General features: G+C 37.3%; 1 protein-coding gene across 1 annotated transcript in view; it reads right to left on the minus strand.

The window, feature by feature from the left end:
* The window catches only part of LOC118843733 (CUB and sushi domain-containing protein 1-like), a 2,679,416-nt gene that overhangs the window by 556,290 nt on the left and 2,097,517 nt on the right, over positions 1–25,609 (minus strand). The window contains 2 exon segments of the mRNA XM_036751485.1: positions 9,342–9,498; positions 16,983–17,152. Of these exon segments, the coding sequence (XP_036607380.1) occupies positions 9,342–9,498; positions 16,983–17,152 (327 nt within the window).

Genomic DNA, 25,609 nt, shown 5'->3' on the forward strand with positions numbered 1-25,609 from the left:
TTATTTCCCATTACTACTTTTCACACACTCTATATATCCTTTCCCTATGCTTAGCCTCCCCATCACCTACTTTTGTGTTTTGTACAGACTGTTACCTTCCCTGGAATGTTCTCTTACTTTACCTTGCTATTGAAAGTCTCCAGTTTCCTACTAAGCATAGCCCACATTCCATTTTTTCCTAGAAGTCATTCTTGAGCCCCCATGCTGTCTCCCTTCTCCTCAAATAATCATGTATGTGCTTTTTTTTGTTTTTCAGTCATGTCTGACTCTTTATGACCCCATTTGGGCTTTCCTTGGCAAAGATGTTATAGTGATTTGCCATTTCTTTTTTTTGCTCATTCTACAGGTGAGGAAACTGAGGCCAACAGGATTAAGTGATTTGTCCAGGGTCACACATCTAATTAGTAACTGAGGCTGGATTTGAACTCATCTTCTTGACTCCCCCCACAGGTGGTCTAACCACTGTGGCACCTAGATCCTTACCTGTTTACTATTGTATCCCATGGCCATAAAGCAAATGAATGGCTTTCCCTAAAACCTGATAGGACATAAAGGTGGAAATGTTCTAAACCAGACAAGGCACCAATTGCACTTTGCTTGATTCAATTTATTTCATTGTTGTTATGGTCTGACCTTGTGGACCTCCTCAGTAGAGAATACCTGGTGTAAAAACAAAACAAACAAACAAAAGACCTCCCCAAAACCTAGGGCTTCCTGACTCCAGGCCCCAAAACTTTTATGCAAGACACCATGCTGCCTTCTTCCTTCCATACAATGAATGGTACAAATCATACCCCTGATAGTTTGGGAAACAAGTAAATGCCTTGAACATAGAACAGGTTTCTAGAAAGTATCAAGGAGAACTCTACTGTGGCTATTCTAGGGTCTCAGAAATTAAACTGTCAAAGGTAAGAAAGTAATTAATTGTAAAATGAACATGTAGTATGCATAAATCTATAGTCTCTCTGCTTAAAGAACTAAAAGAATGCTTATCAGAAAGATGCAGCGTGACTCCCAACATATTTGAGCAGGAAAAAAAGATAATATCATTCTATTTTGGCAGTATTATCTCTCCTTCAGCCATGATTGCACGGAATCACAAATTTTAGCTTCTCACTTACCACACTCTTCACCTTAAAGATCATTTTGAGATAATTGATTGTCTTCAGTCCTGCACAAATTTAATGCTTACAATATTCCTAACTCTTGTTTTAAAGTATGACAGTTTCAGTGTTCAGAATATGTTTAAAATTGTTCATTAAATGTGAGACTTAACATCCAGACTCTCTTATGTACAATAGGGATTTTAATATTGGTATGGTCTGAAGTATGTCAACATATTAATGAAATCAAAAAGGCATCAGCAGTAAGTTCATTACTCTAGGCTTTAATTTTCTTCTCCACCAAAAGTACTGTAATCTGCTATGAAATCAGTTGTCAATCAGAGATCCTCCTTCCTCTCTCCTACTCACCCTGCTCCCCCAAACTTTACTAATGCAAAACAAAATGAAAGGATCCTAACCACTGCAGGCCATCAGCTGATGCTTAATTTTAGAGGCAGAACTAGACAACCCCATGTGGATGAAACACTTTTATTTTGCTATATTTGTATAAGGACACTGTCAGGTTCTCTGTAGTGTTTCTAAAATCAACAGGATCATGGCTGCATTGAAGTATTGAAGAAATAGTTGATAAAATGAACAACTTTACTGGAAAGGTTTCTATAGCAGTGTGTATGTGTGTGTATGTGTGTGTATGTGTGTGTGTGTGTATGTGTTTTCACTTTTTAAACTCCAAGCAGTTAATCTATTGTAATGGCAAGCAAAGTGGGACTTTTTGCTATTTTTTTTCTTTTGGAATGCTTCTCGGCACTAAGGCAATCAAGTGCCTTTGATTTCAATCAAGAGTCTTTGACTGAATCAAGAGTTTTTAATGACCTGTTTAAGTCACAAGAAAGCCTAAGTTACCATTATGAGTTTGAGTCACATGATTGTGATGTCCTCTGACCCTGAAGAAGTGTATATATACTCCGAGGTTAGCATTTTGCTTTGGGGGCTCACTCATTGGAACAGTGTTCCTGTGATTTTGCCAGACGAGACTCTGGGTAGCTGTTAAAGAGCCCCCTTTGGCTTTGAAAACCCAGATGTTGGTGCTTTTCTCTGGTAACTAGGTATGTATTGCTATAGACAGATGGTTGTAAGCCTTGCCCGCTGATTTGTGTTATTTGCTCTGTTTATATAATTTCTGCTTGTAATTTCTATTTATGTTTTCTCTGAAGTTTAGGATGCTGACTCTTTCCCCTGAACTAAGTGAATAATATATGTATGTTTAATCAAAATGAGATTGTAAACCCCTTAAAATTGCCTTCCTTAGAAAAGCAGATCAAAGAATTTGTGCTAGCAGCCCTCCTATGTGCTGGTGTTATTGACCTTATACCTCCATAGTAGCTGCAAGCAGCACTGTTGTTACATTTACCACAAGTATGTTTTCAATGCTTAGAGAGATCAATTCCTAATTGAACTGCTCTTATTTAAACATTTATTTTGAAATAAAGAGACATAAATTGATACTTAATTAGCTTCCAAATCTTTAAGTCTACTTACACAAGATGTATCCCATCAGTTAGACTGTTTTACTCACATGACCACTATCACTTCTCTGCTGGGCTATTGCAACAACCTCCTAAGTGGGTTCCCAGAGTCTAGTAGTCTCTCCTTCACTGAATACATCCTCAACAATGCTACAAAAAAATCTTTCTAAAACATGTCTGATCATGTCACTTAGTCCCTAAGAATACCAACTTCTCAGCTGGGCATTTAAAGCCCTTTGTATTTTGCCCCTAGCTTACCTGTCCAGGCTTACTTCACATTACTTCCTTTCACGTATTCTATGTTCCAGTCAAACTGTCTTACTTGCCATTCCTCATACTTGGTATTTTATTACTGGTCTTTATGCCTTTCCACAGGTTTTGAGAACGTACTTCTTCCTCTTAGAATTCCTTGCCTTCTTCATGTGTTCCCTTCCTAATCCTAGTTGTTATTGTGTTCTCCCTTCTCAAATCACTTGGTATATACCTATCTGTTTACATATTCTATCTCCCAATAGAACATAACCTCTTGGAGGTTATGTTTGTTTGTTTGTTTTATTTTGTTTTGAATTCAGAGTACCTAGTGTAGTGCTTTGCAAGTTAGAGATGCTTAATAAATGATTTGGGGATTGGAAAATTCCACCTAAAAACCATAGCTAATCCACTTTTTCTTAGGCAAACTTGGGCATCTGTTGATTTATTGTATCTTTCCATATGAAGATGGAGATAGCCTTAATAGTTATTGTTATGGAAGAGGTGAGGGAAACACATGTCACCCTTCCCTCCAGCCCTGGCCCCTGATGAATTATGAAACAGGGTCCTTGATAATATTAACTCTCTTTCACAGAATGTTAGAACTAGAAATGATCTTAGAGATCAGAGTCCATTTCCTTTATTTAAAGATATGGAAGCTGACACTTAGAGAGGGAAAATGGCTAGCTCAAAGTTAGGTAGTTAATTAATGCCATAGCTGGGTCTCCTCACTCAATACCCTGTACCTCTCCCCCACCCCCATATTTGTTACTCAGCTAATTTCTCAGGGTCCCATTGAGATCAATTTGTTCAGTTTTAGTTTTCAAACTGGATGATACACCGTGTTTGGTCTTGATGATTATGTTCTTGGTAATTCTACCTTTTAGATTACTATTTGGGGTGAATATGTGGTGTCACTATAAATTAATAAGTCTGATTTTCAAAACCCTAGCTCATTATTTTATGATAATGCCAGTTAATTAACTTTCTTTGTTTTGGTCTTCTACATACACACACATACAAACATATTTACATATACACATAGATATTATATACCCACATATATAACTATATATATATGTGTATATGCATATTTAAATTAAAATGGAGGCTCGTCCAAGAACAATAAAGACATGTTTGGTAGACATGAGTAAATGGCAACATATTAAGCACTAGGAATGACATAGGAGTTGTATAAAGAGCATCAATAAAGAAATGTTTAACTAGAAATAAAGTAACAGTCATGAGCAAGGTATCCAATGGATGCATCTAGGTGGCAAAATAGGGAGAGTCCTGGACTTAGAGTCAAGGAGAGCTAAACACAGATCCTGCCTCAGATACTTAGTAGGTGTGTGACCCTGGGAAAGTCACTTAACTTCTTCAACTCAGTTCCTGCATCAATAAAATATGGATAATAATAATCCTTACCTCACAGGGTTGTTGTGAAGATCAAATGAGATAACATGTGCAAAATGATTTATAATCCTTAAAACACTTTAGAAACATTATTACTATCATTAAAGATAAAGGTCCCCAACGCATTGGATTGATCATAGGTAAGACTCAAATCCATGTTTTCTTGACTAAGCCCAGCCTTCTATCTGCTAGATAATACTATCTTTCAATAGTAATATGAAATATTATGTTATATTTCTCTAGCATCCTCACAATGGGTTCCTCCACTAGAGTGCTCCTCCAATAACTGATCATAATGAGGGTTATAGGTAGAGGGGTTATATTCCTGATAAGAAGTAGGGCCACAATGAATGCCTAGTTTGTTTTTTTTTCCTCCTATAAAATGTGGAGCAGCCTTTGAGATGGAGGAAGGTGAAGCCATGAGATGTTTAAGGAGGCGTGAGAAGGTCTGGAAGAATAGTTATAGAGAATGAGATAGTGAGTTGGTAAGGGAGGTGTACAAAGATTACCTAGCATCAGTGAATTCCCATTTGAGATTGTATAACATAAGGCTGTAGTGGACCCAATTAGAAAGGTTGCATAATTTTCTCCATGTTCATTCACCAGCATAGGATCAAAAGTGGCAGGTCCATGGCTGAGGCTTGACAGGGTACAGTCAGTAATAGGATAAGGCCAGAGACTCAAGAAAAGAGGATAGGGTAGGGCTTGGTAAGAAGAGTCAGAGGGAGAGGTCAAAAGTCAGATAAGGGGAATTCAGAATTCTTAAACATGGAGGTGGTATGTTTGTGGGTGATGGCAAGATCTATAATATGACTATCTTTGTGTGATTGAGATGAGGTGGAGAAGTGGGTAATGAGAAGGGAGTAGAATGAAGAACTGAATGGTCATGATGTTTGAAGGAGAGTCAGTAATATGTTGAAGTTCCCTAACATGAAAACAACTTGAGGAGGGAAATGCTATGAGCTGGATATCAAATTTACTGAGGAGGGAAGAGAAGCAACCTGGATATCTGGAGACAACAGCTACACTATTTTGACTGAGTGAAAGATATGGACTGTATGGACCTCAAAGGAGGAGAGCTTACTGAATACGTGTGGGTGAACCTGGAAGTAACAATAGGGAAAAAAGTGTATTCCAACTCCCTTGCCTCAGCTAGTGAGCCAAGGGGAAAGAGTAAAGGTACAGCCAGCACTGTAATGGATGGTCAAGAATGCTGTGTGAGTCATCAGGGAAGAATTACTAGAAGATGGAAAGAGTAGGAGAGGAAAAGAGGAAAAGAAGAAAAGTGGAAGGGGTGGATATTGTTTGGTTGGGACTTTGGAGTGAAAAGGTTGGGGGAGACAGGAATAAAACAAGGGCAGTAGAGGTGGAGAATGGGATTTGGATGGTGACCTACTGAGGTTCAGATTACATGTATATGATTTTACAGATGAGGATACAGAGGATCAGGGAGGTTAAATGACTTGTGCAATCATACAGTTATTAAATGTGTCTGATGTGGGACTTGAGTCAGGTCTTCCTGACACTGAATCTAGCACTCTCTCCATTATGACATCTTGCATCAGTTTAATAAATATTAATTATGGTTTAATAAATATTAATTTTCATTTAGTGTAATGATTTTCTCCTCACAGACACTGCCCCCTCCTTCACTCCTATTCTTCATGGTATTAATTTATTTCTACCTAGTTTATCAAGGTAGAATCAGGCTATCAAGAACCTTTGTACTAGCTTTGCCATACCTGGAATATCCTTCCTCCTAACCTGTGCCTCTTAGAATCTTCAGTTTCATTCAAGGCTCAGCTCAAATTCAGCTTTCAACATGAAGCTTTTTCTAACCTTCCACTAATTAGTAGTGCTCCCCCCAATTAATCTTCTGTATTTGGTATATACATATGTAGTCAGACATATGGAGACCATTTTCTGTGGGCACAAGTAAGGACTTTTGTAACTATGAGTGAACTACTAGTAACAATGAAAGATATAACTTGCCCCAGAAAAAGCCAATGGCTTCTCCTTCATCTTGAAGGAAGAGGAGAAGAAAATTCTGAGGAGTCAAAAATGAGCAAACATAGGGAAGTCTGAATGAGATTCATATGTGTCAGGTATGCGGTCAGTTTTGCTTTTGGTATGGGATGTGAGTCAAGAAACAAAGGCAGATTAAAGACTGAGAGATAGAAAATTGAGTTTATGTATCTGGTGTGGGGCCATTGCTACAATTCCAAGGGCTATAACTGCCTCTGATTTCTAAGCTATAAGTAGTTGCTGACTTTCCATTTAGAAGAATGGGTTACTGACAATTTGGTACCTGCCTCCTCCTTCTCACTGTCCAATAGGGCATTTGTTAAGTACAAAGTTCTAGTACAAAGTTCTCCTGTTGCTCACAATTTCTGTTTATTATTAATACCAGCTAGAAAAAGACAATGTTGATATTATTCTGATATGTGTGCTTCATTGTTATGAGGGGAAACTATAGAAAGGAGGGTCAATGATGACAAGGTATACCAATGAATTTTAAAGGGAACAGGAAGCTGAGGACCTCTGTTTAAATTATGAGGATTCTGTCTCAAGTAGGAGCTCTCGAGCTACATAAGAGATTATCTCATCAACTGTCATATTTAATAAACTCCAAAGCAAAGAAACAGTAGGCCGTGTTTGTTTGTTTCTTTTCTCTAGGCTAAAACTGTGCTTAAAAAGAGCTAAGGAGTCTGGTGAGCATTTAGGACTCCTTATGGTCATGGTACCTTCTCCATCATTCTTCTCCAGGTTGTTGCTGTGTTTGTCCTTCATTCTCAAAGAGGACTATGACATCAGGGAAATGATGACATGAATTGCAGTTGACTGTGATTTGAATGAGGGAGGGCTGTGCAAGGTCACCAGCCTCACTTTCTCTCCTCCAGAGACATCTGGATCCAGTGACCACATATTCATCAGGACAACTGGAGAGGACCCAGGATGCAATGGGAGACCCTGGCCCTTTTAGGCTAAGGCCTTTTCATGTCCTCACTTAGGGTGAGCTAAGGCCCATTTAGTGAATAGGCCTCTTTAAGTAGTGAGTCAAGGAATAGCCCCTTTAATTAGAAAAAAAAAAAGATAAAAAGAAATCAAGCTGGGAGGGGAAGACCCTCAGGGTTGCTGTTCCAAAGAGAAACAGTTACCATTGACATTCACTCTAAGGCAGGAGGGCCCAAAATACAGCCATTAAGTAGAGCTTGGGCAGGGACCTATTGTGGGTCCCATCTAGCTAGTTGGGTAACTCAGCCTGTCCTCTCCCCTCTCCTCCTTCTCTCCAAGGAAGGTAAATTTTGATGGCCAGAAGCTCCCCACTTAACTTGGGGTTTACTGGCTAGATTTCTTTCTCTTTCTGCCCTTCCTTCCTTCCTCCCTCCCTTCCCCCCCCCCCCCCCCCCGTCTCCCACAAAACCTTAAACCCAGTTCATTCTGAAGCTCATAGATTGGACCACAATAGGTTCCTGCCCAAACTCCACTTAATGACTGTATTTTGGGCCCTCCTGCCTTAGAGTGAATGTCAATGGTAACTGTTTCTCTTTGGAACAGCAGAACAGCAACCCTGAGGGTCTTCCCCTCCCAGCTTGATTTTTTTTACCTTTTCTTCTAATTAAAGGGGCCATCCTTTGACTCACTTCTTAAAGAGGCCTATTCACTGAATGGTTGTTCTCTCACTCCAAGTGAGTACATGAAACGGCTTTAGCCTAAAAGGGTCAGGGTTTCCCATTGCATCCTGGGTCATCTCCAATCATCCTGATGAATATCTGGTCACTGGATCTAGATGACTCTGAAGGAGAAAGTGAGGCTGGTGACCTTGCACAGCCCTCCCTCACTCAAATCAAAGTCAACTGCAAGTCATGTCATCATTTCCCTGATGTCATAGTCCTCTTTGAAAATGAAGGACAAACACAACCTGTGAGTAGACCAAGCTGCCTGAAAAGGTACTCAGCTAGTTGGGTAACTCGGCTTGTCCTCTCCCTCTCCCTCTCTTCCTCCTCCTTCTCCTCTCCAAAGGAAGGCAAATTTTGGTGGCCAGAAGCTGCCCACTTAACTTGGGGTTTACTGGATAGATTTCTTTCTCTCTCTCTCTCTCTCTCTCTCTCTCTCTCTCTCTCTCTCTCTCTCTTTCTTTCTCTTCTCTCTCTCTCTTTCTTTCTTTCTCTTTCACAAAACCTTAAACCCAGTTCACTCTGAAGCCCTTCTCCAGGTATGCACAAAGAAATCCCAGACCTTATTTTTTAAAAATGCCTCAGGGGATTCGAGCTTGCCTAGGCCTTATTTTGGATTCATGACTTAAGTAGATATAAAGTTCCCTGGGACTTCTTGGGGCAGGGAGACTACACAGGGGAAGACTATTCAACCTCAATGCATTTTAGGTTACTCATTTGTATAAGAGAGTTTATAATTTTAGTTCTAATATTTTGTTATCCATTGAACACATTTAAAAATAATTGTATATATTCTGCTTTATAAAATTAAGAATAGTTAAGCATCTAGCATTTGGAAAATTTGAATATTTCAATGAAATGACTGAACACTGTCCTGTAAATTAATCATCCATATGAGTAATATCTGAAAATTCTGACAGAGCTCCCCTTTGAAGGAAAGAATGTGGAAATACTGTTACCATATTGTACAAAGTTTGTTTTGTTTTTTCCCAAATCTGATTTTTCTTGGAAAATTTTGGAATGTCATTTTGGCTTTTATTGCTGATAACCAGACATTTATACCAAAGCTCTTAGCCTCCAAAAAGCCTTTGTCAGTATATAATATCTACAGATAGTTTTCAATCTAGCCATACCCATATATTGTTCAGTCTCTTTTATCAGCATAAGACATTCTAGTCCTAATGCATTAATACTTCCCCAGTGTGCAAAAGCCCCAAATATTTGTTTTTATTAATATATTTTAATTTACTTCCTATCCAACTGAATGCAGAATGAAATTGCAAAATGAATCCTGAGACCAGGAACAAATTCTTTTTATTTATTTTTTTATTAATCCTGCCAACTAACCATCATAGGTATGGACCACTACGATGAAATAGTTAAGAAAATATTCAATATATGCCACTTACTTGTATAAGTTAGCTGAAATCCTTGGTCAGTGTCTGATCCATTTGTATTGAATTCCATCCACAAGTGGTTAGATGTGCTATTGAGGATCAATCCCATCAGTTCATTTTTAGAAAAGGCTCCCAGAGGGCGTGAGGCACTATCTTTTCCATCAAAAACCTAATTAAAAAAAAACAACATAACTTGTAATTCTCTTTTCATTGGCTTTTGTTTTTGTTTGATTAACTTACTATAAGAAAGTCAAATTTTCTTCAAAACAAACACTTTTCAGTCTTTACTAAATTGCAATGAGAAACTATTCAGTAAATGGTGCATGCTATCTTAATAGAAAAATGAGAGACTGAAAAAAAAAAATAAAAAGAGGGACCAATCACAGAAAGAACAGGAAATCACATACACACACTCACACGTACGCACGCACACACGCACACCAGCATGCACACACAGATAGCTATATAAATAGCCATTTTAAAGTTTACAAAGCATTTTATATACATTATCTCCGTTAGTCCATTGCTCTCTATGAAATTCAAGAGAACTCCAAAAGGAACTCATCATAATGGGAATGCCCCCTGTGGTGAATTTATTAAGGGAAATGATTAATAGGATCAGGCCATAGCTAGGAGAAGTGGCTAAGTTGTGATTTCCATTTTTGGAAGGAGTACCCGTATCAGTGAGTTACACGGAAGTACTGAAGTCATCAAACAACTTTTTTGTATTAACAGATTTACAGATTTGTGTTACAGATTTGCTATTACATTGAAAAGCAAACATATTCTCTTAACAGCCTAAGACAGAAGGTCATTTTGCATTCAACATGTTTGTAGTTTATATAAATATGAGTGGAATGAAAGTGACAAAGTATTATTTTCCCATGAATCCACAATCTAAGATTCTATCAAAAGTAACGTGCTTCAGTGGAAAGGACATTGGATGGGAAGTCAAAGATGTTGTTTCAAAACCCACCCCTAGTTTAAACTCTAGTTTTGCCATTTGCTTCTTCTGTGACCTTGCATGAGTGTCTGGGCCTCAGATTCCTCATCTATAAAATGAAGAGATAACTAGATTACCTCTAAGGGATTTTCAGTGCTGATTTATGCTCCTATAATTGCTTTTCCTCTGAGTGTTTTTCATTTTATTCTTTTTTCACCACCCTCCTCCCTCCTCCATTCAACCCTATGTGTTCCTCCCCACCCCATGTAAAGGAAAGATGGAGAAGGCTTATGACAATTCATGGGTTTCTTCTCTGAAACCACTGAGGGAGAAGGAAAACAAAAACAAACTCTGTTTCATTCCCTCTGTCTGAATGTTTTCAAAGCAGAATCGAGTACTGAATCCACTCTCTCACATTTCCAGGATCCTGAGCTTGACATAACTTGGTTTCTAAATAAAAGGGACAGACCATTGTGTACTAGGTTAAGGAGAGATTCACTTTTGTTGTAAAATAAACTCTACTCAACTTTATGTTTCATCGAAAGTCTCCTGAAAAAAGATGAATTTAGGTTAAAATAAACAACATTTGTTATTTTGCTTCTAAAATGTTTCAGTTACAGAAAGGGAACATGCTTTTGATTATGTACATTGTGCTGGTTCTGTGGTAGTGAAATAAGTATTGATTTGGATTTTTCCAAATCTAAATTTTTGTTGTTCTCCTGAGTAAAATGTTACAGGCAATGATGTCCACAAATAGTGCCCTGTGGAATTTAGGTATCTATTATGAGGTTTAAATTAGCCAGATCCCCATTCCCAGACATACGAAACCTTTTTAACATCATAGTTTCTATTTTTTCTAAAATGTTCTACACAACATTGATTCATGATGGAACTACTTATAAAGATAAAACAGGTTTTTTTATGGCTGACTGTATTCTTTGTGGCTGACATCATACTGAAGAATCATTGTGACTATTGTTCAAGTAGATGCAGGGCATGAAAAGAAATAGACCTGACAAAAACAAGGCCAAAGAAAATGGCTTTGTGAAAAGACTGTTTTCTTTTATCCTAAAAGCAAATTGACTTTATTATTCCAGGTGATACTTGGACCAAGCATTTAGATATAATGCAAGTCATTATAATAGAGGGACCTAAAAATGAGTGACTCTGAATCAATAATTTCTGGACTAGATACATTGTGAGGGAAGTAAAATTTGGACATCATTCTCGAACTGTTTCTTGAGAGTTTCTTAGTGTCATTGAATTTTACTTTTTCAATCCTAACCACATATTCAAATGATGCTGATAATGCTGGTGATGGTAAAGAGGAGGGGAGGAAAATTATTGTACTCTATAGAAGACTTAGCTTGAAGTCAGGAAATTGTTCAGTTGTGTTGGACTTTTTGTGACCCCATTTAGAATTTTCCTGGCAAAGATACTGGAATGGTTTGCCATTTTCTTCTCCAGCTTATTTTACAGGTGAGGAACCGAGGCCAACAGGGTTAAGTGACTTGCCCACAGTCACACAGCTAGTAAGCATCTGAGGTTGAATTTGAACTCAGGTCTTCGTGATCCCAGACCCAGAGCTTTATCCACTGTGCTATCCAGCTGTCCCAAAGTCAGGAAGATTTTGATTCAAATCTTGTCCCTGTGCTTCTGACATATACCAGCTTTGTAATTGGAGGCAAGTCACTAAACTTTTCTTAGCAATCCAGAAAATTTTCTAAGAGTCTCAGGTAAGTTATGCATATGCAGGGAGTTTTCTACACAGTAATGAGATCATAGATACAGATTCTCCCCCACATTATCAAAAAAAGGCAACATCTAAGTAAATAAATACAGGCAAAAAAAAGAAGGAATGGAGGAAGAAGAGGAGAAAGAGGTTGACAGAAAGGAGGAAGATGAGACAAAGTGGGAGGAGTCAATAAGTCAAATCAATAAATATTTTTTAAGTGCTTACTATGTACCTGGCATTTCAACTGCCTATGATGTGACGAATATAGTTATGAGTTTGGGAAATTTTGGGACAATTGGTCTGGGGTAAAATAATTTAAAAGTCCTTTTATACTTCAATGGAAGTATATAATAATTTTAAGCATATATTTAAATTTAATGAACAAAATATCAATTTTCCCTGATTAACTGAGAGCCTCATTGCATTTGAAAATATGACACTCTAGATCCCCAATTCAACATAGCATAAAATCCAGAAGCCTCAAAAAGAAAAATGAGACTCTGAAACTCAGATCCTGATAGTTTTAATGCCAAGCTCCACTAGGCATCTGGGCCAGGCTATATGCCCTGCTTTACACTTTTCTGCTAAAACTAGCAAGCAACTTTATTGCCAGAATATGTCTCTTTACATCTTGGCAAAACCTAGTATTTTTTTGCTCACAATTGGCAAAGGGACAGAGCCAACTAGAAACTGGTTACCCATCGATTTGCCTATTTCATCAACAAGGAGCCACGGGAGAGGAGAAGACTTCTCTGGAGCTAGTAACCAAAATGTGTGGCACTCTATTGAGAGACTGTTACAATTAGAGAGCATACAGCTTTTCTCAGCAAGAAAGGATGAAATGTTCCTTCTTCCAAACAGGCATAATCATGTCAAAGTCCCCAGGAACCTTTTCTGGATCCAGGGTGCCTTTCCTGTTTTATTTTGAACTTTCCTCCACACCTAGATTATGTTTCTTTTTTATTTCTTCTTCACCCTTCTCTCTCCATTTAAAAATAAAATTCTCCGTTCAGTCTCCATAAACAGATATACCTTTCTTCTTCTCCCAAGAATAAAAATCAGAAACACATTTGGCAACACACATTTTATGTATATTCAATTTGAGTAAATTTGGATTAATGTTTGTGTGCATGCGATGACGCTGAGTCAAATCCCTTTAGGTACTTCTTGCTACTCACCAAGAGCTGGTAACTTGCCCGTTATTAGAAATGTGTTTTCATATTTTGTTCTAGTTAGGTTCCAAGAGCCTAAAGCTACCCTGAGTAATCAAGATCTAAAGAAAAGAGGGTTTTCCTATGGGCATCCATTATGAAGTTGATGAAAATTCTTGGAGAGATGGATAGCCAGAAACATTCATCCTTATTCCCCAAGTCCTTCAGAGCTTGCAGACTGATCCAGGTTCTCAATCTATATAACCTTAATATGGTAACATGGTATAATGATTCTTGGGTGATCACAGCCTGGTGCCAGAGGCTGTGCTATGAATCAATGCTTAAAACCACCAGGGACTGGTGATTAGGAACTAGCAGTCAAGGGTTAGCTCATACACATGTCCTAATTAGCCCAATTGTCAATCCAGATAACTTATCCTATACATATACACTTGAACTTCCCTAAGTAGCTGGCTCTACCCTCAGGCACCAGTAAAACATAGCAACTAATCTAGAGCTAGAAGGGACCACAGAGGTTAAAAAAATAAACAAAAAAACCCCACAAAATACCTTCATTTTAGAGATGATGAGCACGAGGCCAAGGGATATAGAATGATTTTCATCAAGTCACAGATGTAGTAAGCATCAGAAGCAAGATTTGAATCTACATCCTCTTATTCCAGTCAGTGCTTTTTTCACTGGATAGGCTATCCCCATAAATAATTTCTCTTAAAGATTATTTATTTCACTTTATAGTTGAAGGAACTCAGGTTTAGAAACTGGAAGCAAATTACTCAAAACCACTCAGGTAAGTGAGGTGCAGAATTGGGATTTTAACCTATCCTCTCTGACTCCAAATCCCACACTCTTCTTACGATAATAAACTGCCCCTCTAGGCCCAAGATTGTAGGTCAGAATTGTACCTGGTAGTTTGAGTTGACATAGTGGATAGATAGAGAACTGGCCTCCAGAGACAAGAGAAAAGGTTGACTTTGGACATGCTTTGGCTATGTGACCCTGAGTAAGTCATCTAAACTCTCAGTGCCCCAGTCAACTTTCTAAGACTATCACTTCACATGGGTAGGGATAGTTTCCTCATTGGGAGTTCCCTGCCAATAAAATCACAGGTCTGGTTCAAATAAGAAAACAAACAAACAAACAAAAAAACCCTAGGTAATTATAAATTCATAAGGTATCATAGAAACATCTATTTCCTGATGGTGTACACTCTCTGGTGATTTGGGGGAAAAGTTCATGAGGCTCCATCACTTGAAATGATAGAGTCTTATATTTGGAAGGGGCCTTAGAGATAGCCTAATTCAAACTCTCTTTCAAGGCATGATTTTTAAAGATTATAATATCATAACATAATATATATCAATCTAATATCATAACATAATATCAAATTCAGCCTCTACTTATGCTTACAGGTTGTTTCCTATTTCGTGAGGTGGCCAATGCCATTTTTAGACAACTTTAATTTGTAGAAACTTTTCTTTTACATTGAGCCAAAATGTATCTTCCTTCAAAGTCTATGTCCTTTTTTGTTATTGTCTAGTCATTTCAGTTCTGTCCAACTCTTCATGAGAAGATGAATAAAAAGAAAGGAGAAATGGTGATGCACCTGTGCATACCCTTTTCCCTCTGGCAGAACTGAAGAGATTGAGGCAGCCAGGCACTTTTGATCTATGAGGAAATTTCCCTCAGATTTTTGTGGTATGATAAGAACAGAGATGCAACTACAGGGTGTGCATCATAAATAACAGGAACTGGAGATATAGGTGCAATGGCTTGAGAGCCACAATCACAATGATGATTACAAAGCAGTTATGAATGCTCAAAAGTTAAAGTGCATCTAGCATACAGCAAACTCAGGAGAGATCAACCTATACCTCTGAATCCCTATATTATATCAAAGGACTTCATATTCATCTACTGAGATGTTTCACTTTTTGTAAATTAAGCCCTGGGTGAACAATTTGAAGGTTCCTATGGGAGCAACAAGGAAGACTTGAAGCTTTTTTATTTCTTTCTGCAAGGCAATTACTGCATAGTTTGTGAAAGACGGCATGGGATGGAGGGTGCCTAATATTGTTTATTATACACTTTATTTATTCACTTCTAATACTCTGATTAGAGTTTAATATAATGTGTTTTCTCAATAAGTTAACGAAATAAAAAATAACATTTTCATTTGCAATAGACTTCAATGAACTATAAGAAAATTATATGGACCAAATAGAGATAGAAGCTTGGCAGCATTTCCAGAAGAAAATGATTATGCTAATCATCTAGATATTTTAGTTTATAGACAGTTTTCTAATAGTTGTACATGCAGTTTGCAGGGGGGACATTTATTAAACATCAGTAGGTTAAAACTATATGCAGTCACTTATGAAGAGTTCCCTTCTTTTTGTTATTCCCCACTAATAATTACCCCTCTTTTGTTCTTGGCATCTATAATCACTCACCTGGCTCTGGCATTCAGTTAATAGTTACTTAAAATTTTGCTCTGAATTCTTATTGACTTCCAAATTTGAGGTTATCAAAGAATTCAGAGAATAGATACTTATCAAAGAATTCAGGCAAGAGATGCTTAGCATGAATCTTTCAACTCTAGGATAGTGGGAACTGTGATGGTTTAGGGCATGGAAATAACTTCTTAATTACAGTCCTTGGTATTGCCAGCATGAGATTTGGAAAGAATATTAGAATAATTCTGATTGTTGCCGGAATAAATTTGTCTTCCAAAATTGTGAAGTGGAACAAGAAAAGTTGTTAAGTACAGCAACAGAAAGAAGGAGTATGTTTTAGTCCATGAATAGTTTTTGACTTCTAATAGGATCATGAACTCCACTGGCAAATTCCATTATAAATCATTTAGAAATGCATCGGTAACAGGGATGTTATTGTTTTTTCCATCTTTTTTGGCAACTTGTCATTGTTATTAATGCTTTGCATAGTCTACCAATTCCTGGAGCTTAAACCCTAAAATCTCACAAGATCAGAGATACTTTTCCCACATTCTTTCAAAAAATTCTTTTAAGTATCAATTGTGTATAATGTACCAAAGAGATAACAAAGACATATAAGATATAATGTTCTTCTTAAAGATGGTGTGGGAGTATATATGTGTGTGTGTGTGTATGTATGTGTGTTATTCTAAATTAGAAATACAATGATTACATATGAGAACTATAAAGTATTATGAAATCAAATGAGGGAGAATGGACTTCCAACTACTTGAGTCACAAGAAGCTTTCATAAACATTTCCCTTTTGTTCTGAGTCTTAGAGATTGACTAATTATTGAAAGGAAGAAATGATGGGGTCAAGGGAAAAGGATATTGCAAGGAAAGGGAACAATCTGAAAACAGAAATGGGAAAAGTATAGAATGTATTTGAAGGATGATTAATTAACAGTTTGGTTGAAGTCTAGAATATGCAAATTAGGGGGCAGTATGACATCAGGCTGGAAAATAAGAACCAGAGAAAGGTAGGTTAGGGTGAGAAAGGTTACAAATTTGAGTTACTTCCAATGGAAATGGAGCTTTTAGAAAATGCCCATTTGATATGTGAACATTGAGTAGCTGTGAGAATAAAGAGGAAAACTTGGAACCATATAGGAAAGGAAAGAGGAAATATGCAGCACCCTTTTAAGAATCAAAGCCCTACTTATCCAGAATATAAACAGAAGTGGTTGACACCCAGATTTTCTATTGGATAAAGCTTTTGAAAGGAAATGCAATAGCTTTTTAGAGAACTAGATACTATTAAATATTTAAAGAAAGAAGATAAAGAACTTTGAATTAAATTCCCATTTACCTTCAGCACATCTCCTTCATGGAGCTGAAAGCTTCGGGCTCTAAGATGAATTCCCTTTCCAGCTTCAGTTTCAATTTTATAGATGCACTCATGGTTGTTGTCATAGTTCGATGGAAAATTTGGAGACAGTAATGTTCCTTCATTTCCAGTAACACTTGCTCCACATTCAGCTAAAGAAAATGGGACATTAAAAACGAATTCAAAGAAAGAATTAGCCATTTTGATACATAATAAAATAACTATTCCAAATTTATGGTCACCCTCTGCTGTATCACTGCATTTCTAAATTAATAAACCCATTACTGCACTGTGGATCATCAAAGCCCTGGTGACTGTAATACTAGTTTAAATATTAATTTAAGCTCAGATAATCTCCTAGATTCTTACAATTTCCAAGCTTTTATCTCTCTTTTTCCCTTCCTTTCTCTGATTCCTAGGAGGGATCATGGTGTAAAGAAAAGAGTACAATAGCAGGAAACACCAGACCTGAGTTCTTAGACCTGGTTCTGGAACTGACAGCAAGTTGTCCTTGGCTAAGTCACTTAAGCACTTTTTGTCTCAGTTCCCTCCTCTATAAAACATGCGATTTGTCTAAATGATCTCTAAGGACCCTTAAGCCTTTGACATTCTAAAAGCCTCCTGAAGAGAAAAGGTTTCTTCTTATCTTCTGTTATGTTCTAGCTCTGACCTCAAATGTGTAGTACTGACTCTCTGACTATAAACTAGAGCATTTATTTACATTATATTTTGGGGTCTGAATGGCAGTAAGCTCTTTGCTCTCTTCCCTTTCCATGAGAAAAAAAAAAAAGAATGTTTAAATAGCTCTCAGGGTCTATTAAACAACCTTTTGTTAAAAAGAAAATGAAAATAGCTCTACAATTTCATTTGTAACCTTGGAAAGTCACTCCTCCTTTTAAACCTTAGTTTCTTCATGTAGAAATAGAGGAGGTTAGGACAGATTACCTCAAATTTGTTCTATGTTTCTCTGATTATATTTGCAGCATTTTTAATAGAAAATAAAATGTTGAAAGAAATCTCAGGGGTTATCTCATTCAACTCATACCTGAGTGAGTATTTTTGTCGAAGTTAACTTTTAAACATAATAATTCCTCTTTGTGTAATGGAAAAGACACTGGATTTAGAGTTAAAGAGTTTGAGATTGAATTCTAATTCTCTTATGGTTTAGTAAGTGAATTAACCTTTCTGGATCTCAGTTTTTTTCATCTCTAAAATGAAGAGGATGGGCAAGATGATCTCCCAGGAACTTTCTACCTCTGAACAATGTGATACTTCTTACTCTTCTCTATGTTCCCAACCCCACTACTATTTGTTTTTTGATAAAGTAGAAGTTTTGCTCAAAATGCTATCAAGATGAGTCAGTCTGATGGAATTGCAAGTATAGAGAAAAGTTGCCATAAGAAATGAGGTATCATGACATCATTTTTAAAATGGTAAATGTGAGACTCAGAGAAGAAAAGTTTTCATTTCTGTTTTACCCAGCAAAGCATAATTCTTGTAGAAACATACACACACATACACTCACATACACACATATGTGCATATACACACTCAAATATTTATATAAATACAAACATACATGCTGACATGTGTATATATGTATATACACGTGTGTGTATATAGATATACATACTTATACATGCAGAAACTCATATATATGTATATATATGTGTACACAAACCATATTTTAACTGGTTTAGGGAATTTCAGGTGAAGAAACACTCTCTGCCAATCTCTATAATTTACAGTTTTAGAGAGTTGCCTGAGACACCAAGAGGTTAATTGACTTGCCCAGGATCACAAAGCCAGTATGTTTCTAAGCTACTGCTTGAATCAAGATCTTGACACTGAGGTGGACTCTCTCCACTTACTACATACATATCACAGACCCTTAATAAGCGGTTGCTGACTTGAACTTCCTGACTGGGGAACAGGGTCACTGGGGAAGCCTCATAATTAAGTTAATTTATATTTCTTTTCAGCTAAGTAGCACAGCGCTGATTATATTATAGTCTTGAATTTGCAGATAATTTTCAACTAGTAGTATTCCAAGAAAAAACCATCCTGAGGAAATAATTAAACTCTACACTACATTTTCACTGCCTAAATATGCTCTATGACTTGATTTTGTTTGTTGTTTAATAATTAGAAACAAAGGTGAAGATTAGTTGAACAAGGTGGTCCAGCCAGACCACCAGGCACATAAAAATGTGTCAGACAGGCCTTGCCAACACTGGTCCCAGTTACGAATGACAGCATTGTTCTAACATAGTGTGACAAGGATTCTAGGTTACTCACTCAGTGGTTCAGCTATACATACACAGAATAAGAATGCTGTCTGGAACAACATTTTTGAACATAAAGGACAATAACTTGAATTTTATTATAATTATTTCATATTGTTGTTTTAATTTTGGTCTCTTATGGTGTTTTTCTGCAGAGGCAATAAAGAATTCATTGTCTGTTTAGGAAACAGTACATAATGTATGGACCTTTTGGGATCTGATTTCTTTTTTCTTAAGCAACTGTGTTTATTCTTTAAAACTCCTAAGAAATGAAAGCAAAACTTGCATCTAAAAGGACACAACAGTTTATCCCCTTAGGCTATGTACCAAGAATAAATAATGGAGCTCTGTGAATTGGTAAAAGTTTATAAAATTAAGGGAAAAGTATTTTTAAAGTTAATATTAACTTAAATTGAACACCTGGCAATTCACTTTTCATCTAATATTAGGAGTTCTATAGATCAGATAAAACAATTAACCAACTATAACCCATAATATATTAAAGTAAGATGAGACTTTAGATATTATCTATTCTAATTACCTCATTTTACAAGTTAGGAAATTGTGGTACAAAAAGTAGTGAGAAGGCCTCAGTTTTAGGGCCTGGCTCAACTACTTCCTACCTATGTAATCTTGCAGATAAATCACCAAAATTTCCTCATCTGTAATGTCTATAGTTGGACTAGATCAGAGATAAGGAAACTATAGACTGCAAGACAAATACAGCCCATCATCTTTTTCCAGGAAGCTAAGAATGATTTTTACATTTTTAGTTGCTGCCCCCTGAATTAGATGATCTCAAAACCTTTCTAGCTTTGAGTTCTAGAAGTCCTAATCTTCTGTAAATGGCTTGCCCAGGATTGTACATGCAGGGGTCTGCTGAAACCAGGCTCTGAATCTTGGGAGAGATGATTGTTAAATTTTCAGTGTTTTTACACCTCAAAAATCAGCAAATACTACAAATCAGAGCTTGATTTACTTTGGTTCTTGTTGATTGTCTAGATTTAAGAAATTGATAGTGACAATGTTAGTAATACAGATTAAATTTAAAAGTATGTTATGGGCACTCCCCACCATCACCCTCAGCCAGTTGTTAAACATTTCCAGCAAATCCCTACATAAAGATACTAAGTAGAAAAGCAGGGACTTTTTCCACCATTCTGCACTTTTGTGGTATAATTGAGAGAACTTTTACTGAACTTTCTATAACCTTATCTTTTTTGTTTGTTAGTTTAGCAGATAAAAAGACATCCTGCTCATTAAGTTACCTTCCCATAACTATCAGTATTTATTATAAGGGTCTCTTTGAAAGCTATGACAGCAAAATGTATGTCAGGTTGGTGTATGTAATTAAATGTCATGATTATACTACGGGCACTTCTCCCCCTGAGCTAGATACCATAGTGTCTGTATAGCAGCTAAAGTCAAACACACTAAATGATACTTCAATCTTCTGTGAGAGTGGGACAGAGGAAGGGAAAAAGAGTTCTTTAGACCTTAAAACATGTTGTCTTGCTTTCATAAGCATTGCCTGATCCTCCCTAACACTTGCTGGCTAGGTGGAGACAGAGCATGGTTTATGGTTGGATTCCAGGGACCTGAGACAAAGATGTGATAAATACATTCCCCTGTTCAGTCCAAAACAATTTTCTTCTCAGGTTTGGAACCAGAGCTTCTTTACCCATACTTAAGGCCTTAAACCACAGCTGGTACTTCGAATCCCCTGCCTGCTCAAGTTATAGAGTAATAGTAAAGGAGAATGAAATTTTTGACCATGTCTCCTCCTGCTGTCTCTATCAGCTACCACTCCACTGTTATGCATGTAAACTTTTGGGGGGAGGAGTGTTCACTCAGTAGGAAGGAGTGTGTCTTCTCTTCTAAAGGAAAGGAGTTGCAGATCCTGGGAATAACTTTTTTGGGGAAATGACTGTGATTTTGAAAGGATGGAGTTGAATGTTAAGGAGGATGCTCATGTTTGTTCTCTTGTCCTGCTATTCCTTATTGTAGTAGCAATTAGATTTGAAGATCTTTCCCACCCATTAATAGGCCATGTGACCTGCTTACATCACAGGAAACCTAAGTTACATAGTGGGAGGAGCTTCCCGACAGGAAAAGGAAGTTATGTCACAGAAAATGCTGATGGCTGCCCTCATGATTGTTAGAATTGAACAGGCTGACTTAGCTGTACTGTGAGTTTGTTTTGGGGAAGACCCCAGCAGGGGGTCAGAGAGGTTTTGGGATGGCCAGGCTCCAGGCTGTGATATGGTGTTTTAAGTTCCTTGGTGTTATGATAAAGTGGGCTGACTTGGCTGTGGGAGCTTAACATTTGGTTATGGGATATGATTTTCTGGTGTCTGAATAAATGTTATATTTCTTTTACCTTCTTTATGGAGAGTCTCTCACATCTTATGACACAGAACTACATGGGCATATTCACGATTACCGTTAATATTGTGTTTATTGCCTTACTGTTTCACTTCTCCCATCTCTGTGCTTTTATACTGCCCATGCCCTGTGCCTGGAATGCATTCCATTTTTACTATTGTCTCTAAGAATCAATCCCTTGCATTTCCTTTAAAACTGTCTCAAACATTCTAAATTTTTAAAAAAAATCCTGATCTTCCATATGTGTATATAGTTAATATATGTGCTTATATATGCGCATGTGTGTATATATGTATGTTTATATGTGTGTGCATATGTGTGTACATATATGTACATATCTAGTTATCTAGGTGACACAAAACACAGGGTGCTGGACTAGGGGTCAGGAAGGCGAGTTCAGATCCTGCCTCAGACACTTAATAGCTTTGTGACCTTAGGTAAATCTCTTAACTTCTATACCTTGACTTTCTCATCTATAAAATGGAGATTTTAACACCTACCTCATAGGGTTGTTGTGAGGATCAAATGAGATAACATATGTAAAGCACTCTGCAAACTTTAAAGTGCTATATAAATTCTAGATGTTGTTGTTATTGTTATAATAATTATTGTTAAATGTATTTGTGTTTACTTATGTCCATGTTCTCTCCACTGATAGAACCTAAGCTCCTTAAGGGCAAGAACAATCCTTGACCCACTGTAGGTGCTTAATAAGTGCTTGATTCCCCATTCTTTTATTGATCAAATCCTCTAGAAGCACAAGATTAGTGCTAGAAGAAGGGATTTTAGATGACATTTAGTCCTGTTCTCTCACTTGAGAAGAAATTTGGGCCCAGAGCACTCAAGGGCTGGCTCAAGGTCATACATAAATGTCAGAGCAAGGGGTTCAAATCCTGTTCTTCCACTGCTAATTCTTCTATCCTTTCTGCTTTCATTATTCACAGTTTCTATCATTCTCATCCTAGTTTAGGAAATTCATGTATATGCAGCACCTTAAAATTTACAGTGTGCCTTCTTCACAATGATCTTCTGAGAAAGGCAGTACAAGTATTAGTAACCCCACTTTACAAATGAGGGGACAGCCTTAAAACGTCAAGTGGCTTCCTTCAATACTGTCATACTTGGATTAGAACGATGTTCCCTGACTCCTGCCTGCCTTCTTTTCTCTACACAAATAACCCTTGATTGACTTGTTTTCTTAGATATACCATCATCCCAATACTCCCTGATTTCTCATTTTCTGTCTTTTTCCAAATTGTATTTTTTGACACTGATATTTGCTTCTTCTAGGAAGTCTTCAATTGCTATAAAATATTCTCCAACCGCAGCAAAGATTGCTCTATCTTTCTATCTATTTATCTATCTATCCATCCATCCAGACATACTACCAGAAGCTTTAAATCACAGAGCTGGGTTTTTATGTACAAATTGCTTACTAGTATAACATAGATTGTAAAACCCCAGGGAAAGAAATGTGTCTTCTTTTCTGCCCTGTGTGAAACCAAGTACACTCTATGAATAATTAATAATAATAGCATCCTTGTAACAGTTGCGCTGTTTTTTAACAAAGCATCCTTACAATGCCTTTTCTTTACAATGAGTTCTCTTAATAAAAGTAGAGAATACACTTGTTTATATTAGGAGCTCGTAGGTCAGCAGGATAAGTATTCATAACAGCTCAAGGACAGATAAATAGAAGTATTTCACATGTTCGTAAAAGTCTATATGATTTCTAAAATCCCTTTGAGCTCTAAGCCTATGATCCTATGTTCATTAGATTCTAGAACTTTGAAATATCCAAAGGTATTAGTACCTTTCAGTCAGATCATGATTAACAAAGTAATATTTTTAAAGGAGTATAGCTGTAGATGAAATGGATATCCACCAACTATATGGAAATTCATCCTTAATAAAAACAAACAACTCAGATGTTGATATTTTTAATAAGTACTAAATCACTATGGAGAGGACAATGTAGCCACTATGATTTATCAGGCAGCTCAAATGGAAGAAGTTAGGATTCTTTAGACAAACAGATCAATAGAGCAAACATAGTTTATTACTATTTTAAGTGTCCAAGATTAAGTATGAGTTCTGTGGCACACTGTCCTCATATCATACTTAGAGTATGGTCACTTTTAGGTGCTATAATATATATAGGAAGGATAATGAAGTTTCCCTGAGGATAGCAACAAGGAGGGTAATGGGATGGAAGACTGTATCACATAAGGCTCAAGTAAAGAAGTTGGAGCTATTTAGGCTAGAAAATACATTTATGGATAACATAAAAATCATTGTCAAGTATTTGAAAGGCTGTGACATTAATGAGGCATTAGATTCAGACTACTTGACTGAAGAGGGCAGATCTAGAAATACTGGATAGAAGTTGTGAAGAAGCTGATTTAGGCTTGATGAAACTATAATGGAGGTGGACTAGCCTATGGTTGGCAAGTACTTGGAGTATGGATAGATGTTCCCTACTTGGTTTCAGTCACAGAAATGGAAACTTGGGGCAAGCTGGTTTCTGGTCATACACAATTAGGGGGCTTATACTGTATGATAACATCTTTAATTGGCTATAGAACCATAAATGCTAATGTCTCAGAGATTGCTAAGCTAAATCTTAGTGGATATAGGAGTCAGGAGTACTTAAAGTTAGTCCTGACAATCAAGCAGGGGGAAATTGGCTGCCCTGTCTTCCATTCAGAGGCAGATAGGTAGCACAGGAGATATATTTCTGAGCCTGGAATCAAGAAGATCTGATTTTAAATCTATCATCAGCCACTTATTAACTGTGTGACTCGAGCTGCCCCATTGGGGACCCAACTGGCCAGTTGCAGTTGCACAACACAGCTCACTCCTTCCTTCCTTCCATCTTCTCTCCTCTCCCCTCCATCTCCCCCCCACCCTCTCTCTCTTTCTCTCCCTCTCTCCACATAAGGTATCATACCCTGACCTAGTCTGTCCAAAGGAGTGTAAATTTTGATGGCTGAAACCTAGCAAGATATCTTGGGGTTTACCAGCTAGATTTCTTTCTTAAAGACCATAAATAAAAAGACTTCATTTGCTTTGGCTATCATTGATTGGCTAATAATAGGTCCCAAGTCAAGCTCCACTTAGTGGTCATCGTTTGGGCCCTGATGACTCAGAGTGAATATAAATAGTAATTGTTTCTATTTTAGCCAGAAACCTGAGGGTCTTCCCCTCCCAGATTGATTTTTTTAAACTAGGTAACAGAGGTCATTCACTGCCTCATTTCTTACCTAACCTTAATTACTATATGGGTGTTTCTTCAGTCCAAGTCAGAACTCAGAAAAGACCTTAGAGTAAAAAGGCCAAGGTTTCCCACTTCATGGGGCCATCTCCAGTAGTCCTGATCTATATCTTGCCACTGGACCTAGATGACTCTGAAGGAGAAAGTGAGGCTGGTGACTTTGCACAGCCTTCCCTCACTTAAATCCAATTCACTTGCAAGTCATGGCATCACCTTCCTAATGTCATGGTCCTCTTTGAGAAAGAAGGACAAACAACAGATACCATTTGCTGACTTAATTGTTCAGGATAAGCACACCAGTAGGGGCTCTAAGCAGCAGTTCTACAAATTATGATTCTGAGGCTTACTTCAGAAGAAAAGTAGTCAGCGGCTTCCTAGGAACCCCAACCTGTGAGTATGAGTTCCTATTTGGGCAAGTAGCCACAGATAAGTTGCTATATAAGGAAAAACTTCCTGACAGAGCTTTCCAAAAGTAGGATAGAGTAACTTGACAATGAGCATTATTCCCTTCAAAAGAGGTCTTAAAGTGAATAAAAGATGACTGCATAATTTTGTAGCAGGTACAATATGCCAATGAGCTCTGATAAGAGTTGTGCTAAGACGGTCTCTGGAGTCATTTAAATCCCAAAATTCCAAGATTTTGTGAAACAGTCATTCAAGATTCA

This window comes from Trichosurus vulpecula, chromosome 3, assembly GCF_011100635.1.
Source record: "Trichosurus vulpecula isolate mTriVul1 chromosome 3, mTriVul1.pri, whole genome shotgun sequence".
Classification (NCBI taxonomy): domain Eukaryota; kingdom Metazoa; phylum Chordata; class Mammalia; order Diprotodontia; family Phalangeridae; genus Trichosurus; species Trichosurus vulpecula.